Source organism: Dermacentor albipictus, unplaced genomic scaffold (genome assembly GCF_038994185.2).
Source record: "Dermacentor albipictus isolate Rhodes 1998 colony unplaced genomic scaffold, USDA_Dalb.pri_finalv2 scaffold_12, whole genome shotgun sequence".
Taxonomy (NCBI): domain Eukaryota; kingdom Metazoa; phylum Arthropoda; class Arachnida; order Ixodida; family Ixodidae; genus Dermacentor; species Dermacentor albipictus.
The window spans coordinates 7,173,803-7,193,872 of NW_027225566.1; the positions used below are offsets into that span (position 1 = coordinate 7,173,803).

At 46.3% G+C, this 20,070-nt stretch overlaps 1 protein-coding gene across 1 annotated transcript in view; it reads right to left on the reverse strand.

Annotated features, from left to right (window-relative positions):
* Positions 1-2,132: 2,132 nt before the first annotated feature.
* The window catches only part of LOC139051573 (uncharacterized), a 243,335-nt gene continuing 225,397 nt past the window's right edge, over positions 2,133-20,070 (reverse strand). Inside the window, exons 8-11 of the mRNA XM_070528542.1 lie at positions 16,351-16,371; positions 13,580-13,600; positions 11,457-11,490; positions 2,133-2,263 (exon numbers count right to left, since the gene is read on the reverse strand). Coding sequence (XP_070384643.1) covers positions 11,462-11,490; positions 13,580-13,600; positions 16,351-16,371 — 71 coding nt within the window. The 3' untranslated portion in view covers positions 2,133-2,263; positions 11,457-11,461. The remainder of the gene's footprint in view (positions 2,264-11,456; positions 11,491-13,579; positions 13,601-16,350; positions 16,372-20,070) is intronic.

The following is a 20,070-nucleotide window of genomic DNA, read 5'->3' on the forward strand; positions in this document are numbered from 1 at the left end:
TATATATATATATATATATATATATATTGTAAATATTCGTGTCGCATTAAATGGCCGCGCAGTATGTTCCATTCTGCCTTTATAGCAGATAACAGGTTTTCGTGCACTGGAGTTGCTACACAATTCAGCTTATTGATAGGGCTCTGTTTGCCTTCACGTTAAAGAAAATTCTGTAACAACTATTTGGGAGTAGTCAGCATATGCTGATGAGCCCTAGTGGCTGCTGAACCCTAGCAAGTGGCGCTGGCATACTATCACGGACAAATATAGTGTTGTGCACAAATACGCAATAAAGTACCCGAGAGGAGAAACCCAGCCCTATAGCTTAATTGCCAGAGCGTCGCACGCGTAGCACGAAGGACATGGGTTCAGCTAACACCGGCGGAAAGTTATCTTTACACCAACTTTCACTTGTCTTATATTATTTCAGAATTTGCATTTGAAACAATAGTTAATTTCTGCTATGTTTTCCTTGGCGACATTGTCTGTTGGGTTGTTGAAAGTGTTGAAGTGAATGTCTCGTTCCTCACGAATCTTCCGCGCGCCCAAATAACGGACTGTGTAGTTTATAGGCCGTATTTTTAATGCTCCTTAGGCGAATTCCTGCTTTGGGCTTGTTAATCACCACCACAGCGAGCTTTTACCCATGTAGTAAAAAAAACTGTTTTTTTCCTTGCAAAGCGTGCGAGATTGTGAGCCTTAGTATCAACAGCCTGCAACATTCACCGTATAATTGCATGTTCCTGTCATGTGCGCTCACAAATTCGCCGGCACGCTTTGTTTCATTAATTAATTCATTTATTTTATTTGTTCTTCACAACATCACGTACACATTGCGAAAGGGGCCAAGAATAAAAGCAGTTCCATTACAGCTTCAAAAAAAGAAAAAAAACCTTGGTTCCCTTGGTATTGACGGTAACGAAGCAAAACAGGCCAGAACGGCAAAAAAAAACAATAACAACATGACAATTTTACGAATCACATGGTGCAAGGTTAACAATATAACGTACCTAACACATTCAACACAGAGACTTTTCTGATGAAGCAGTGGCACCGACAAGGTATTTTATTTATGAAATATACATGTGCTGTGTATTAGGAACATGAGCATTAGAGTTAATAAAACAACGCCTATAATATACGGAAGTTTAGGTCTAGAGCATATGTTTCCGCTTTAATGTGTGCACTTAGCAGTCGAGGCAGGTTATTCTCTGAAATTAATAATTAGTGCGACATTTCGAAACTTTCCAGAGTTCAGTTTTTTTTTTGTTATAGGCCGCGCAGCCTAATAATTCTATGTTAGACATGTCTAAAAACAGCGCACGATTTTCCCTAATGCTGAGTTTATACTCAGGCAGCACTTTACATTGTGACATAATAGTTACCGGAATGACCATTGGGCTTTTGAAGATTTATTCAGTGGAATGAAGCGCTGGAAGATCACTAATGATTCAAATCTTTTTATTGGATTCTTGAAAGACTAGTAAAGTTCTTGTCGGTCATTGTCCCCAAACTAAATGGAAATAATTTATGTAGGATGAAAATAGGGTATACTAGGTAGCTAGTTTTGAATAATTTGGAAAGACATAATAATTCGTTTAAGTAAACCTGTTATGGAATATAGTTTCTTCGAGCTATGATTCACGTAGTCATCCCACTGCAACGCCTTAGAGACGTTGCACTTCGTTACAGGACCCACAAGTACACGGTAAAGTCTATGCGATTGCATAGAATAACAAAGGCGGGAATAAAGTTTACGTAATATTGACCTTTACGTACACAACAGGGGCTGTCCGCAAGTGTCCTTTTCCGTTGGCTGGCCGCCTTCGATAATAATATGTCCAGCATTAGGATTAACTGGAATTTTCTCTTGCGAACAATTCTGACGTAGAAGGTTATTGCAAATGCGGGCCAAGACATATCGTAGACTGTAATGCATTCTTCGGAGCCAGCGAAGAGAGTATCTCGTAAGCGGCTCCGCAATAACACGAAATAAACTGGAAAATGGTCTCACTTTTGTGAAATTAAAATTAAAAGCCCGGAACGTGGTATATAGGCTGGTGACAGCTCCACTTTTCACTTGGGAATGTCAGTATGTGAACAGAGGAAGGAAATGAACTCTCGGGCACTGATCATTTTCCAATCCGCCTTTATTTATAGACTTGCAAGAATAGGACGGCTTATCCCAATGGAGCAATGAAAGTGTAAAAAAAAATGCTCCAAAAAGCTTCGCAGCTCTGGTGCCATTGTCGACTATGTGTGCCTGAAAGAGATAAAAAACAGTGTCTTTGAAGAACTTGTCGCTGTTGGCCGTGGTGTGAGCATGCTTTGGTGCGTGGAAGTTTGACACCACACGTGTGCTCCTGCACCCTATGAAAACGAGGCCGGTGTGACGTGATGGTTTCTGCTGCTCTATGGCGCTCCTTTCTTATCGTTCACCCTTCGTGCCCGGTCGATCCTGGTGGTAAAGGCGGTGACGAAGCGCGGAAAGGAGAATTGCGATTAAATTAGGGCATTACAGTTTGGCATTACATGCTACATTTTCTCTTACAGTGCAGTAGCAAGGCGTCTGTTATGGACAATTGCCAGCTTTAGTGCTGAGTATTTCAATGAGAAACGACTGGAACTAAGTCGGCTTGCCCATCAATTAGATGCTTATACGAAAGCGTGTAACGTCGGTTCCACAACCACACGCATCAGTCTTAACAAAATTTCCTTTCCTATCAGAAGTTTGGTAACAGCAACGAGGCGGTGTACGTAGACGCGGCGCGATATGGAGGAGGGAGAAGCGCGCACGCGATAGCGGTTGTAGACCGCTCGGGTAAGTGCTTCGCGAGCGCTACGGCGACCACGGGACACACGGAGGCGGCCGAAGAAGCCGCGATAGCCCTAGCACTCGTCGCGGTGCCGAACGCTGCGATCGTGATCAGCGACTCGCAGGCGGTAATCTGCGGCTTGGGGCGCGGTCGTGTCTCGTGGGAAGAGGCCCGCATACTCCAAATTTCTGACTACGGCGACTCGCCATCGCCCTCGCAACCCCGAAATTCTACGGTCTTCCTCCTCTGGACCCCGGCACACACCGATGTTCCGCTCGCGGGCAACAAGGCGACCCACGCAACGGCTCGAGGTCTCACACGCCGAGCCACCGCTGATTATGTGGCCGCCTCCGCCCCGGAGAGCGGGGCATCGGATCTGCCGGATCGGGACACTACAACAAAAACACAGCAACAAGGAACACACTGGGCTTGGGGCGATCGCCTAACCACGTTCAGAGACCTCACCCAACACTACAGACTCGAAAGACGCACATTCCCGCCACCGCACGATAAATTGAACAGGAACGAGGCCGTAACTTTACGCTTGCTCCAGACACATACCTACCCTAGCCCCGCTATCTTACACCACTGCTATCCGCGTTTATATCTAACAGACGCGTGTAAAACATGCGGACAGAGAGCAACGCTGTGACAGATGCTCTGGGAGTGTGCCGGCAACAACGGTAATCAAACGAGCTCCGTTCGCGACACGTCCATAATCACGGCCGTTGCCAGAGTAGGAGAAGGCTCGAGCTCGCTTGTTCCCGACGCCGCCCCGGATGCGGGAGCCGCCGGGGAACTTCCCCGAAGGCGTCGCCACCGCTGGGAGGCGGCTATCAGAAGTTCAGAGCCGGCAGACCAAGTCTGGGCCGTCCAGCAAGCCGAAGATGCCGCTCGAGTCCAAGGACTTCGAGCCGTCACCTGAGGCCACCACGGCAAGAACTGCCGGACTATTCTTTAATAAAGTTTTTTCTTCTTCTTCCTATCTAGCTTCAACACACGATGCCAACTTTCACTCGCTGTCATGCAACAATAGCGAGCAAAAAATTGCGCTGGGAATTATATAAATTAGAGTTTTACGTGCCCAAACTCCTTTCTGATTATGAGGCACGCCGTAGTGGAGGACTCCGGAAATTTTGACCACCTGGGGTTCCTTAATGTGCACCTAAATCTAAGTACACGGGTGTTTTCGTATATCGCTCCCATCGAAATGCGGCCGCCGTGGCCGGGATTCAATCCCGTGACCGCGCTGGGAATTCGCGATAGCACGAAATGAGGGCAGGCAAGGTGCCACCAAACGACGAGCAGCGCTCAGTCAAATTTCTTACAGCGAAGTTGTATGGCTACGTTCTGGAAATAGTTGCGCGCGTCTGTCGAGCAGTGATATTGAGAATTTCTCCGCATACGTGGTCCGATACTGAAGATAGTGCAATACAGGGCCGACCCGCGGTATAGGTGAAGCCGTGTGTTCCGTCGTAGTGCAATGAGACGTTCTACGTGCCGGGATTCGTTAGTATAAGGTGTCATGCCGCGTTTTCCAACAATGCATGGGTATGTATACCTAGCGGTGCCTCATCACCTTCCGAGGCTCAACATCGTGGAAGAGTGATTAGTCACGCCTCGCTTTCCATTTATGCCCATACAGCGTTTGACGCGCGGCAACGGACCATTCGCCCTTAAAGGGCCCGCATACAAAGCTTCGCTGATCATCGATCTACACAGAGTGGAGTGACACTGAATTTTGTTTTTCTCTGCGGTTCCAGATATGTAATCAAATTTTATCTGCCTTAGGCCAGAGCAGTGATAGCAAGCTGCATTATTTGGGATATACATATAAACGGTAGTGGCTACTCTGCTGAACTATAGCCAGGCGCAGGAAGCGTGCAGAATAGATTGGAACAACTTGATCAGTGTCTTGAGCGTTGTCCTAATTTGCGAACAACGAAGCGCTTGAGTTTCGTCGTGGGAAGACAACGACCAATTTTCTCGGCTTTATTGTATATAGCTCGTGACTGTCATAAAAGTACGAGGTGTATTTTTATGATGTGTGCTTGACATTTAAGAGCACCTCACTTTATTGCGGTTGCAGGCGACGTCTCAGCAATCCAGCAGTGCCCTTGTACTAAGACGTCTTGACAATTGATAGGCTTGATCAGTGACATTCATCCAACAACAGTGAATTTGAGGGTGCGTTTAAATGTAGGTATGAAATGGAGCTAAACGGTGAGAAAAATGCGAGTAACGACTGGCTATACGCCCATCACTTCAAGGCGGAGGCATAGACAGCGCAGCTTGAAGTGGCTTTCAATATGCTGCCCGGCGCTTCGCGATTTACGCATAGAAATAAATAATGAAAGGTCATGGTTTCAATAACCGGTGAAATCACAAATACCACATGTGCACTAAATTACACTCGGACACTGGCGCACAAGCGGCCGCCCCACAACGCCACAGTGATATGTGTGGCGTGTCTGTCCTTGTCAAAAATACACGGCCAGGGAAAGGGCAGTCTGTACTGTGCAACACAAACTGTACCATCGGCTGTACCATGGTTACAGGACAGACATAGAATGTAAGCCACAAGTGTGAAACATAGCTCTGATTTGATTTTTTCCAGCGTGCGAAAATAATAATAACAATAGTAAAGACACATGGGTAATGGAAGGAAAGTAAGCGCAGGAGCGAGATGTTTACGCGGGCCTGCGTCACGCAGCTATCTGATGTTATCAGGGTGCGGTACTTTATTTCTAATAGTGGTAGACGTTATTTAATTAAGAGAGCGCGGCGCAATGCAAAACTTATTAATGTTGGATCTGCTACGTTAGTTATATCCTGCGATGATACCACCAAGAGAGGCTTACGCCCTCGGTCTAACTTTTATTTGTTTATTTACTTCTATGATTATTTCATGAACCAGCGGTGCCAATAAAAGAAAAACAGAAAGCACCGGCTACTCTATGCCACGTCCGCAAATTCGAGACGCAGCACTAATGTGACCCCTAAATAGGTCACTCCACATAATATATATCTAACTGTAACAAAATTTCTAGAGAAAAGTAGCCCTGATTGCTTTGCGAATGGAATGGGTACATTGGAGTTTACAATAAATTCAGCACGCGCTAGTGAAACATTTGAAAAAGTGGGTTGAGCAAACTTATAAGATAAATGGCTCTACAACACCACATAACTTTTCAAGCGCAAGCATCAATATATAGCGCATCAACAGCAATAGATTACCGACGATTAGCATTAAATTCTCCCAAATATTACAGAAAGTTCATGTTGATTCCTTTCCCTCGTGTACGAGACCTCCGCACCCTCAAGGTGCATCTCCCTTTTTTTGCCAGGTGTGTCCTCTATCACGTCGGATACAAAATTGTGACTGATTGATTGATTTTCTGAAGCTGCGTGTATCCTTTTCACTTAAAATAATTGTGCCAAGAGACAGAGAGAGAGAGTGAACTTTAATGAGAGCCAGCGTTTATGTCAGCTCGGCCTAGGCATCCCACGATGGGGCGTCGAGGTCTTGCCTCTTCGCCGCTTCGTAGGCCTGCTGGGTCGCCCATAGTTGGTCGTCGAGATGGAAGCTGCGCAGGGCGGCCTGCCATCTCGACGAGAGGGACATGGGATTAAGGTCTGGGTATTGATGTTTGCACTCCCATAGCATGTTGGGGAGTGTTGCTGATTGAGTTTTACAGATCTTTCATGTCTGGCTCGGGTAGATGTCGGGGTATACGATGTGATAGCGTGTGAGTGACGGTTATGTATTGGTATGTAACAGGCGAAGGGTGGTTGCCTTTGCTCTGTTTAACTTGCGGTGAGGAGCGGGGAAGGTTTTTCTTGCGGGGTAAAATGACTTCACAAGGTTGTCATATCTTGTAAAGTGGTCGCGTCCTGCAGGTGCACCTGCACCATCTCCGGCACGGTTGACTAGTCCTCGTGCTACGGAGTGTGTAACCTCGTTGCGGTTGGTGAGGTGCGGGTGGACAATGCCGGCGTGTGCTAGAATCCAAACGTCGGTGATTTAATTTTCAGACGAAAGCGGGGCTTGTTGTAAGATACGGAGTGATTGTTGAGAAATACAACGCTTGATGTAGTTGCTGATTGCGGCGAGAGAATCGCTTAGTATGGTGCGACAGGCTGGGTCGAGAGTGGCCAGGATGATGGCCACTGCGTCGACCGTCTCGCTATTTTTGTAACGATGCTCGTAGCATGTCGGAGCAAGCCGTCTGCTGTGGTAACCACTGCAACGCGCCGTCCATCTTGGTATTCAGGTACGTCATCGAAGGTGACGCCCGCGGTGTCAGCATAAGCTTTGATGAGGGAGGTTGATGGTGCCTTCCTGCGTTCTTTGTTGTGGTGTGGGTGCATGTTTTTGGGAGTAGGGTCGGCGTGTATCCATTGCTGAATATCGCGTGGTATTGGGTGTTTGTCTCCATGATGGCGGAGGCAGGTGGTATCAAGCTTGGCTAGAATGCTGCCGCCCTTTTTCGTGAGGGTAAGCCGCTGCACTTGGGATCAACGTTGCGCTTCGATTCACTCGTCTAGCGTGTTGTAAATACCTAATTGTGGGAGAAGTTCCGTGCTCGTTTGGTTGGGTAGTCCTAAGGCATGCTTATAGGTTCCTCTGATGATGATATCTAGTTTAGTCTTTCCAGCTTTGTACCAGTGGCGAAAGGGCGCAACGTGAGTAACGTGACAGATGATAAAAGATCGGACAAAGCGGATGAAGCTTTCTTCCTTATACCCCCTCGTCGGTCAGTCACTCTTTTCAGCAGTCTGGATGTATTAGCGGTCTGTCAAAGGATCTTGGAGATAGCCGTAGAGTTAGCTCTGTTTGCTTCTGTGGTCATACCAAGAACCCGGATGCTGGGGACCACGAGTATGGTGCTGCCATCCCTCAGGTGGAGCTCCATTTCCTCGTATTGGCGTTTGTTCGTTGATCCCCGGTGGGGGTGTTCACGGAGTGTGGGGCGGTGTAGGAGAAGCTTCAAATTTTCAGAGGAACAGCGGAGTCCCGTACCTTGAAGATAATTTTCTACGACGTCAATGGCTTCTTGTAGGGCAGTTTCGATTAGGCGATAACTGCCTTTTGTAGCTCCGATTGTAATGTCATCGGCGTATATGGTGTGCTCAATACGGTCGAGTTTTTGTAGTTCTGCTAATTCGAGCACAATCAGATTACACAGTATTGGAGAAATGACAGAGCCCTGCGGTGTGCTCGTGCTGCCGGGGGAGAATTTCTCCGATCGAATGTCTCCGACCGATAGGAAGGCCTTCCAATTGGATAGAAAGTCTCTTACGTAGTTGTAAGTGCGTTCTCCAAGGTTGAGCAAGGAGATGCGTTCGAGAATGGTGGAGTGCCTGATGTTATCGAAGGCGCGCTTGAGGTCGAAGCCCAAGATCGCTTTTGTGTGACGGGATTTGCCATCTAGGATTTGATGTTGAAGTTGGAGCACGGCGTTTCGGGAGGAAATATGCTGTCTAAAGCCAATTACCGAGTGGGGATAAACAGATGTGTCTTCGAGGTGAGTGTTTACACGGGCTAGGAGAGCGTGCACCATGACCTCGACTACACGTGAAGTTAGGGAGATGTGCCGGAGATTTGCGAGGCTAGATGGCTTACCGGGTTCAGGGATGAGAATCATTTTGGCCGTTTTCCATGTCGGAGGAATGGATCCTTGGCGACAGCAGTTGTTGATGTATTCGGTAAGTTGCTGCACCGAGGGGTCACCTAGATTTGTTAGTGTTTTATTCGTAACACCATCTGGGCCTGGCGAAGAACGGCTGTTTAGCTTGTGCAAGGCAGAATGAATCTCTGCTACGCTGAAATCTTCATCAAGGGCGAGGTTGGACGTCTCTGTGTATGGTCTGTGAGGTTGAGTGGGCCCAGATGGGATGTACTTTTGACATAAGGTACTCTTAACGTGGCCCCGGCCATGCGTATTGCGTTGTTTGAATAAATTCTTGGTGAGGCGATCTTGTTGATATGAGCGGGTGGTGGTGCTATCAAGCACATGTTTGAGGATTTTCCAACGAGCGGGGGTGGTGGAGTGGCCTGTCTAAAGAGACAGAGCTCTGTCCATTGCTGTCGACTTGGAACGCGGCAGTGTGGTTCAATTTCCTTGTTGAGGAGTGCGACCTTCCGTCTGAGTCTTCTATTGAGCCGCTGTCCCTTCCAGATAGGGAAGATGAATGTTTTGGCCTCGATAAGGTGGGGGAGTTTGCTGTCCATGCGCTCAGTAGGGGCATCTGTTGCGATAGTGCGGGTGGCCGAGTTAGTATCAGACTGTAGATCGCATGGCCATGATTCTATGTCGGTAATGGAAATGTCCATTATTGCTGTTACACGGCGTTTATGGAACGCATCCCACTCCGTCAAAGTGAAGTCCCTTATTCTTCTTGTAACGGCTGTGATCACTGTGATCACTGATCACTGCCGAGGTCACTGCCGAGTGATCACTGCCGAGGTCGTGTTGGGTGTTGCGCCAATGGGCGTTGTCTGCGTTTGTGGTGAAAGTGAGGTCCGGTGTCGTGTCTCTTTCAGTGGAAGTGAAGAAACGAGTGCAGAAAGCTGGGTCAGTAATGAGTGTAAGCCCGAGATTATGGGAGTCTTGCCATAAGTTACGACCTGCAACCCCATCCTGTAACCCCATCCTGTGTTCGGGAGATTGAAGTCGCCTCCGGTGATAAGGGGGCTGCTGCTTGCGATGTCCTGGGCCTTTTTGAAGAGGGTTAGAAATCAGCTATGGCGCTGAGATGGAGTATTGCAGATATTGAGGACAAAGATTCCTGCCCTTCGTTTTGTGTGCGGGATGAGCTCAATAAAGAGGGGTTCGATGCGCCGATCGTTGAGATCCTGTTCGATTGCAGTAATTCTTGTTCGAACGAGTGTGTTGACTCCGTGTGGGGCTTTGCTCGCTGTGAAAGGTTGATATCCGGGAAAGTTGACCGGAGTTTCGCGCGTTTCCTGGAGTAAGAATACGTCGAGTTGACATGAAGTAATACGGAGGTGCTGACGGAGAACGGTTTGTTTGTGGAGGTAGCCTCGGCAGTTCCACTGCCAGAACGCTGTGTCAGTGTAAGGGTGGGCCATGATGAAGGATAGGGGATGCCACAGTTGGCAGGGTGGCGGCGACGGTTCCTGTTGTGTCCGTGGCTACGGCTTGAGCAGTGGAAGTGGTTTGTGTGGAAAGGGTTTGAATATTAGCTCCCATGGCGGTGACTCTGCATAAGGACGATTACAGAATTGTGTCAAGTTTCTACCATGCGTTGGAGTGTTACGAGCATGTCCTTGACTTCGGAGCGTACTTGACCCTGAGCTCCTTCTTGGAGGGCTGGTATTTTCGGGGCTTGTCTTGAGAGTTCTTCAGGTTGGCTGTTGCTAGCGAGTTCTGGGGTGTGGGTTGGGTTTTGGGTTGTTCGAGGCTGCGAACCTCCTGGGTAAGCTGTTGGATTAAACCCGGCACTTTTTTATTTTTTTAAATTACATTTTTTTGCACCTGCCAGGAGTCCGTATTGTAAGTGTGCGACCGAAGTTTTTCGAGTGAAGTTACGCACTAGAAGCCCAGTGCGTCGTGTTCACAGCTTTCATCATTCTGTGCTCGCGTGCTCCACTGTCATGACATTTGGTTTTAAATCGCTGGCTGCGACCGCACGGCAGTGTTTTATCTTCTCGGTTTTCTCTTTTCCACTCAAGCTTCCACCACCTACATGTATTATTAGTCGAAGTCCTCCGTCTCCTCTCTTTATTCACCGTGCACGTTTTTTGGACAAAAGTTCAAAGGAAAACTGGCAAACGCGTTGAGCTTCAGAGCGCCGCTACATAGAGGCTATTCTCTCTCACGAGGAGTGCCATCTCAGGTGACGCTTGGGGCCAACCTGTTTTGGCTAGGGTGAGCTACCAGTGGCAAATCTAATTAGTTGTAGCATGCCATCATTCGGTTTAACGCCTGAAAGCCACTATGGGGCTAAGAGTGGCACAGATAGGGGAGGGCTCCAGATTATATTTTTACTACCTGAGATTCTTCAACACGCATCTGAATTTCAACATGCGAGCGTAGAAATGATTGGAGTGATGTGTCAAACCTATCAGCAGCATCGCTGGTGATGATAAACGCTATGATAGCCCTACTGCATGATTTCCAAAACGTAAGCTTTTTTCTGCGTGCCCAAATATCAACAGATGGGTCTTCTTGCAGCTCAGCCTCATACGCCGCTGCCGGAATTGGCACCTGGCATCTTGCGCTTAGCCATGAAACGTTATCCTTGCTCAGCAGTAGAGCACCCCTTATGTATAGCATATGCTTCTACTTTCGTGCTTATACCGTATTATTTGCAATATTAAGAAGCATATCCTTGTGGCGAAGTGTTATCTTGGCGCTGTCACTCTCCAAACTGTGGATAAGTCATTATAAAGTTGTTAGCATGTATATTTTTTGCACATTTTGTGCACTTAATTGGTAATGCAAGAGGGTAGTGGAACCAGATAATAAGGTGCCTTGACGATCACTGTTAACGGCCGCATTTTTTGTGAAATGTCATCTCAGCTGGTCATCACTGTTGAGCGATCATCAGCGCTGATCCACCGCAACCAAATATTGCAGGAGCACGTGTTCAACAGCGTACATAGCTTCATACCTCGCTCAAGCCTTGGGAGCCGCCGTGACATTCGCTGCAACAGATAATAAAGCGGAAAAGAAATTAGGCCGTTCAAAGGACGAGTAGTGCAGCGCGGAGGAGCAAGATAAAAGAGCAAAAGCGGGGCTAACTTATCATTAAGTTCTTTTTTTATTTGCTCTCCAAATGAGCAAACGAAGGCTGTTTAGTTTATAGAAGGCACATGGTATAGAAGTACTCGCAGGCAATTTCCATTAAGTTGCTGATATTTTCATTGTGCCACCGCCAAGCATTTCGTAGCGCTCATAACATTTTACTTTGGGATGAAATGGTTACACGCTTTTATTTCGGTGGTCTTCGAGGAGCGTCGCATCAACAATCTGCCAGAAGTTGCTCATTGTCGAAACGTGACTCGCTCACAGTACTGACTGACTGCTCCTTTAATAGGTTATGTATGGCGACGCATGTATTCTCAAGCAGAACGTGCTGTGCAAACTGCGTAGATTATGGATTCTTGTACTGCCCGCTGAAAAAAACAAGAAAAAAAACAATAACTCCACTGGTTTTTTACTCCACATCCGCAACGGCTTCTACACGACTTGAAAATGCAGTCGCAATTTATAACAACGGCTCTCGCTTTCTGGTGGCAGAAAAATGCACCAGCTCAATGGCCCCAGTGCCCACCGGTGACGCCGCAAGTGCCTGTCGCCACGTGGTCAGAGAACTGACTGGTGTCGCTGAGCACTTACAGCGCAACGAACCGCTAGAGCGGGCCTGTAAAAGGACACCAACACCTTTTCTACACAATTGCTTCAGCGCCAACTTTCAATTTATTTACAACAGCTCTGGCTAGCAGTGGAAGTGTTTGGACGCGCGCATAGGTCAAATGTACAGTGCAGTTTGTTGTTGAAGGGAGCACACGAATGTGCGGCTCCAATTTGTGCTGGCACTCCTGCAGAGTTGTGCCGTGCATTGGAGTGTTCGGAAGTTCATCAGCCGAATATTAGGCGCAGAAAAGTGTCCAGTGTGTCAACAATCCCAAATAGTTTGCTGTGAGGCCGTGTGATCGTATATTTCTCGCGGGGAAAAGTTCCCTGTGCTCCGCACTCATCAGCGTCTCCTTTAAAGTAGACCGTGTGCCGGCAGTGCGTATGCACTCCACACCAGCCGGCGACGAACCGCGAGGGCCCCACCACTACGGCCAAAGTGGCCAGTGCATCACGTGCAATTTGAGCGGATGTTATACGCAAGGTGACACCAAGTCCCCACGGGTTTACATGATTCTTCTTTCCGGTTGGCCTTAAACTCACACTAATATTTGGGCTCTATTTCTTTAGGTTTCTTTTCAGAGTCGTAGATTTCTTGCGATTGTTGTCTATTTTGATGGGTAGTTCAGACACCGCTCACTAGAAGACGACGGAGTGTGAAAGCACCGTTGATTATTTCTGTTACTGTTGGGATGTCTTAGCATTACCTCAATCATTCACCCCTGATGTTGCGCAGAAAGATCTTTCCTTGCAGGTGTAAGTGGTTATCTTATATTTATCTCAACCTTAGTGAGTTCTCGTTATTCTCTAAAAAGTTCGTTTACTACATGCCTGTGGCCAATAAGAAACAGCACGTGCTCTCCTGTGGCGCACAGGAAGATTCTCCAAAATGGAGGTAAATATAAGGTGAACAGCTACACTCGCAAAAGAATTTGCCAGCAGTGCCTTTGCTTTATTTGGCCGATAAAAGATGTGCATTAGGAATAACACGCCGAAGAATGGCGTTGTTCTCTAAAGTGAGGGAACTGATAAATCTAACTTATGAGAGCAAAGCGTGTCGAAAGCGGCTCTATGGTATGAAAAAAAGAGAGAAAGAAAAAGAATGTAACCGTAATATTGCGTGGTTTCAGATATCGATGTGTTGTCTACGGAATAATACATATATATATATATTCTGACGAAGGCCGTGCCACGGCCGAAACGTTAAAACATAAAAAATGCAATTTTCGTGTGTGTGCACCTTCGTTTATTCAACTACCTATGCACCGGACCTACAGAACATTTCATATATATATATATATATATATATATATATATATGTATGTATGTATGTATATATCCGGTGGATACTGCAGCTGGTTTGAGGATAATACTCACCCGCCGCAGCTTTTGGCGCCACTGGGGAAAATGAAACAGACAAACAAAACAAACTTTTTAGCCTTTTAACGCTAATCCAGAGACTATTCTGTTAAACCGTGGCCACGCTTAGATTGAGGAAACTAGTTCATATTTATAACAGAGGCAGCAACTTTGAATATAAACATCCAGTGCATCTGGTGGTCGCGAGTCGGCAAAGGACGCTAAGCACTCGAATGCAGCGAATGTCTATTCACACAATCAGAGAAATAGAATTCTAAGCGTTTCAATAGTGAGGCTGTATCCATCACGCCTGTGAGCAAAGGCGTAGCCAACATGTTCATATATACATTTTACTCGATGAAAAATAACCTCATATGTATTATAAGTAGCCTCATGTATTTTTTTTTCTCTTAAAAGTTCTGCCGTCCAAATTATTCGCAAGCGTTAGCGCAGATGCAACTTGCTAGTGTGCAAAAATCGGCATATTTCGCACGGGTAGAATAGATCTGCAAGGAAGTATGGAATGAAGTAGAACTTTGAAGTCGTTGTAAGAAAGCTTTGGTATTATGTTCTGAAAAATTATCGAACAGCGCGCCTGAAGAAAGCGTCGATATGCAACGATTCGAATTGCGAATTGCACAGTCACGGAAAATAGCAATTTTGTAGGTAGGAATTTTCTCTCGTCAAGAAGTGCCTGTGAAAGTGGTTGCCGAGTAGTTTCGACTACTGCAAAACCTTGTTTTTCAATAAGGATAATGTCCACTCGTTAGTTGAGTTTCCGCCATCGGTGATTTGCTCTTCTGCCATCTCGTTGATTATTTCGCCCTTTGACTGCACGCTCTGACCCACACCAACTTTTAGATATGACGTTTTCACTTTTCCCAGCACTCGGAATTGCGTTCAGTGAAGCGGCCTAAACATTTAATATCAAATGAGAAGTGTATGGCTATGTAGATTCGATGGCCACTTTGTGCTGAAGCTATGCGACATGTGGATAATGACAGAGTAATAAAAACTGTCTCAAGCACCTGTATTTGTTTCCTAGATAGGTTAAAAAGTCGAACGTAGCGCCTTTAGGATAACGAATAACTTTTTTTTCGTTGCGGCTATGCAATTACGCTCTTCATCGCCATCGACCAATACGGCTGCCGCGTTAGCACGGGCGCGATGGTGGTCGAGATAGTATAGAAGACGATGGTGCTTCTAATCTGAATGGCAGCGTCAACCTGCCGCTCTTGGAACTGCTACCTTGTCTGGCCAGTCTCAAGAAACAGTGGCCGCGGCTGCTATGCTCGCACAATCTCCCGCCACAGCGTGACTATCAGTTACTGTTGAGGGAATAAAACTTGTCACATTGATTCGGTACGTTTCATCGCCGAGAGAAAAAAAAAAGTTACGCCCCAAAACAGAACAATCAATATGACGGATTTGACGTAGTAGTTCTGCGGAAACCCGCAAGGTGGAGACAAGTAAAGAATAAAGGGAAAATCAGACATCCACCCGTTCGTAGCAATTGCTACAAAGGAAACCCATACGGATTCCTCGAAAGAAAAGCCTCATAGTTGAAGAAAAATTCGTCCTGGTCTGGGACTCGAACCCGGGACCACCGCCTTTCCGGGGCAGCCGCTCTACCATCTGAGCTAACCAGACGGCTAGCAGATGGCAGGGCGAAGTCGAATTTTTCTTCAACTATGAGGCTTTTTTTTCGAGGAATCCATATGGGTTTCCTTTGTAGCAATTGCTACGAACGGGTGGATGTCCGATTTTCCCTTTATTCATTACTTCTCTCCACCTTGCGGGTTTCCGCAGAACTACTACGTCAAACTCTTGCCTTTGCTTTGTGTTGTCGACAATTTCGACTTCGCCCTGCCATCTGCTAGCCGCCTGGTTAGCTCAGATGGTAGAGCGGCTGCCCCGGAAAGGCGGTGGTCCCGGGTTCGAGTCCCAGACCAGGACGAATTTTTCTTCAACTATGAGGCTTTTCTTTCGAGGTATCCGTATGGGTTTCCTTTGTAGCAATTGCTACGAACGGGTGGATGTCTGATTTTCCCTTTATTCAATATGACGGATTGCTAGTTGGGAACACCGAAGTCAATGCACTAGTTGTCTCATTGTTGCACTGTTAGCGACTGTTATAAGGGCCTGCTCGCCGCTTCCCTTTATTTCTTTAATAGTGTCTTCCAAATGATATCCGGAGTGAAACCCTGGCGCAGTGTGGCCATCTAGCGAGCGCAGAGTGAACCATGCACATGACAGCGCGGCGTGTTCACTAGGGAAAGTGATGCGAGACATACGTACTGTAATGTTTGTAATGCGAAATGAAACACCTATGCAAATTAATTCAATGTACACGGCACAGTTGGCGTGGCACCGGAGTAGCCCATCGGGCTGGAACTTCGCGCACAAACGTTGAAACAGCCTGAGACATTTTGGTCACGTACATTCGACATCGACATCATCATCTGGTCAAGAACGGTTACAACTGTAAAAAATACTTTCGACAATACAGGAATGGAAAATGATGTTTACACGCAAGAAGATCACAGATTTAGCGCGAAAATTTCATTCTAGTTGAGAGCATGGGCGACATCATTGAAGTCACCTCACGACGCCTGGCTGAGACGTCGCCTTATGTGCGATACTGTACAAAGCAATGCGGTACAACAAAGATTCGCTCAACAACGATTCTCCCAGTAAGCGAGGAAGAGAAAAATAATTTTGACAGGCTGTAAATATCCACAGTTTTCGAGTTAGCAGTAGCAAATGACGTAAAGACTAATATAACACACCTGATGCCGTACCATTTACTGCTGGAAAAAAAGAAAGAAAGTGTGATCAAGTGTGTTTTGCATAGAGGCACTCACTTGCAAATTGGTCTCAAGGGCATTAAACACGCAGGCAGCGATTGCAGTAAGCAACCAGATTTTTCATGGAGTGAAACATATCCCTAGGGAGTACGAAAATCTCCTTGATCAATGCTCAAAAAGAAGCGCAATGGGCAGCAACAACGTATCTTGACTGTGGTACTGAAGTAGGCAAGTGCAGAACGAACGACCATGTACTCTCGTGAGCAACATGAGCGTAAACACAGGAGCGCGTGTGAGATATCCTCGAACCCTGCTGTGGGCGATAAGCGGCGGCCGCCGTCGGAAACAATATGGAAAGGAGGACGCCGATGTAATAACTGGTGGCGCTCCCACCATGCGTCAAACAAAGTGCGGAGCTTCGCATCGCTAGCGCACATTGATAAAGCTGTTTGATATTGCGGTTACTGTTAACTTTGTGCACCGAAGCGTGGCCAATAGCAGCACTTGTTTTGAAGCGTAAACATTCGAGGGCTACTTCCCAGGGGAATCTGTCTGTCTGTCTGGAACACGTGACACGATGCGCTATATATACGATATATTTCAGTGCCTGTATTCAAAAAAGTTCTTACCAAAAGCTTTTCACAAACGCAGGTGCAAGCGAATATTGATGCTGGACACATTATTAACCAATGCGACCGGCTAATCGTGAACAGCACTTACGAACAAAAAGCTTTGTGAATTTGACCCCAGGTGCTATGGGGGTATATCTGAATATACCTTTAGCTAAACGCAGAAACGGGTGCGTATAAGAGCAGCGCTCTAAAAAAAAACATGACTAAAAAAAGTTCCACGCTTTAAGTTACTGTGCACGTAACCGTCTTATCGGCTGTCGGCGGCCAGTGAAATGCCTTAAGCTACCGTTTTCGACTAACGCAGTGCCAACACTTAGCGGAAGAGCGTCCCTCTTTCCCTACTGTTTTCGACAGCGCCATCCACGCATCGCTCAGTTTCAACTCAGTTTCGGGGCTATTTGCCACGCGTTAGCGCGTTCGCGCTCATATTGCTCACGATAGTATAGTTGTGCAGAGGAACAACGGCATTTCATTTATGTTATTAAAGGCCCCGTAGAACGTCGCCGGTAGCGTGACGGAGTTTGGTGACAGTCACACTCAATACTGACCGAATAACGTCCGGAAAGCGATTTATGCGTACTTTCATACTCCGCCAACATGTTTTGGAATAACGCCTTTGAGTTTGAGGCGTATAAAAGGCTCCTGCACCTTTCTGTCAAATCAGCGCCAAGCCGTCTACTTCTTATTCGCGGATACCGGATCAATTGGCTGTCTTGTAAAACAAAATCTTATAAATTAGTCTTTCTTCTTTGGTTGCTTTGTTTAATGCGCACATCTCTATATACTCGGTGTGTCTTGTTGTTTTGTAGGCTATAGAGAATTTGTGAAAATCACCGATGACCGATAGTATAATTGTAGTCATTGAACTGTTTTACTCAAAGAGGCGGCGTTACTTGCACGAGAAGTCGAAAGGCATAATCGCATAATGAAGAAAAGATATGTCTAAACATTTTAAATAATTATCTTATGGCACATATTGCAATATACGAATTGCAGCCGGTGAATTGGCAAGCAGTACCCATTTCGAACCAATTTTCGGGATGATACAAGTTTCGAGGTATTCCCAAAGTGTGTGACGATATAGATGGGCGTTCCATTTACTTTTGGGTTTCACTGCATCAAACGGCAGTTTGTTAACAAAGTGAAAAAATAGTGCGTTTTTACCGAAAGTATCGCGGCGCATATCTCGAAACCGCTGCGATCTTTAGAATTCGTTCCAACTGGATATGCCTTGCAATTTCACAGGCTAGAATTCGTAAACTCAAATATGTGCCCTGAAATAAATGATGTGAAAGTTAGGTAATGCATGTTTATTGTTTCTTTGATTATATATTTCGATTGCTGATGCTAGTAACGTCTGCGGCTTTGGGTAATCCGGCACAAGGACTACAATTAAGCAGTCTGTCAAAGGCGATATTTAAGAATTCTGTATGATATATATATATATATATATATATATATATATATATATATATATATATATATATATATATATATATATATATATGAAACAGCCAGTATATACAAGGTGTTTCAGCAAGTACTTTCAAAAATTCTAGAGGTTTCCTGTAGCACATAGCTTCATTCCAGTTCATGAGGTGGTCTATTCGAAGCGCCAGACACTGCTTGCAAAAAAGTGATAAGCATAGTCGACTATATAGCAAAATTCACTGATTAACTTTTTATCTAGTTACCTTATGGCTCATAGTGAAATTTGCAAATTCTAGTAGTGGAGTTCGCAAGGCAGATCGAATGCACTTGGAACAAATTTTCAGGATGACACCAGCTTCGAGATATGAATTCCAGAACTTTGCGGGAAAATAAAGCGGCAATCCTGTTACTATTTGACCAAGACGTCGTATGATACATTCAAGCACAAAAGTAACTGGAACGCCAAATTACGGGAAATAACCATCATCATCGTCGTCAGCCTGTTTCATGTCCACTGCAGCACGAAGGCCTCTCCTGATCTTCAATTACCCTTACCGTGCGCCTACCAATTCTAACTAGCACCCGCGAATTTCCTAATTTCGCCGCGCCATCTAGTCTTCAGCCGTACTCGACTGCGCTTCGCTTCTCCTGGCACCCATTCTGTAACCCTAATGGTCTACAGGTCATCTCATGTACGCATTGCATAACTTCCCAACCTCCATTTTTTTCTGTTATTGTGAATTACAATATCGGGTATCCCCGTTTGCTCTCTGATCCTAACCGCTCTCTTTCGGTCTTTTAACGTTATGCCTAGCATTCTTCGTTCCATCGCTTTTTGCGCGCTCCTTAACTTGCTCTCAAGCTGCTCTGTCAGTCTCCAAATTTCTGCCTCATTTATCAGCACCGGTAGAACGCATTCATTGTACACCTTCCTTTTCAATGATAGTGGTAAGCTTCCAGTGAGGATCTGACAATGTCTGCCGAATGCGTCCCTACCCATTTGTATTCTTCTGTAAATTTCCTTGTCATGATCAGGGTCTCCTGTGAGTAATTCACGTAGGTAAACGTATACCATCACACGCTCTAGAGGCTGACTGGCCACCCTGAACTCTTGTACCAGTTATTGATCATTATCTTTTTCTGCATATTGTTACTTAGGAAGACGCAGACGAAAAGCTATGTACAAGTATATTTACAAAAAAATACGCTGCGCTTGGCCAAGAGGCAACAGCCCGCGCTAGCTTCTAATCGTCTTCGTCTTCACACTGCTCGCCTCTTCGTGATCGCACATATTGTTCCGTAGCACTACCCCCGGCTGCAAAAGCGCCGTCCCGAAGCGACTAAAGATTGGACTCGGAAGCAGTGTAGTAGGCCTTGAGCCTACTGACATGCGCGACATCGCTAGATGCCAGAGGAGAGGACGAGGTTGATCCCACAGGAGCAATTTCGTAAGTCACAGGCGTCACCTGGCGCAGCATGCGGTAGAGCCCAGTGTATCGTGAAAGGAGCTACTCGGAAAGTCCGACGTGACGAGATGGCGACCACAGGAGCACGAGCGCACCAGGCAAATACTGTGCGTCACGATGGCGGCCGTTGTACTGTCACTGCTGAGTGGTTTGTGAGGCCGTCAGTCGAGCAT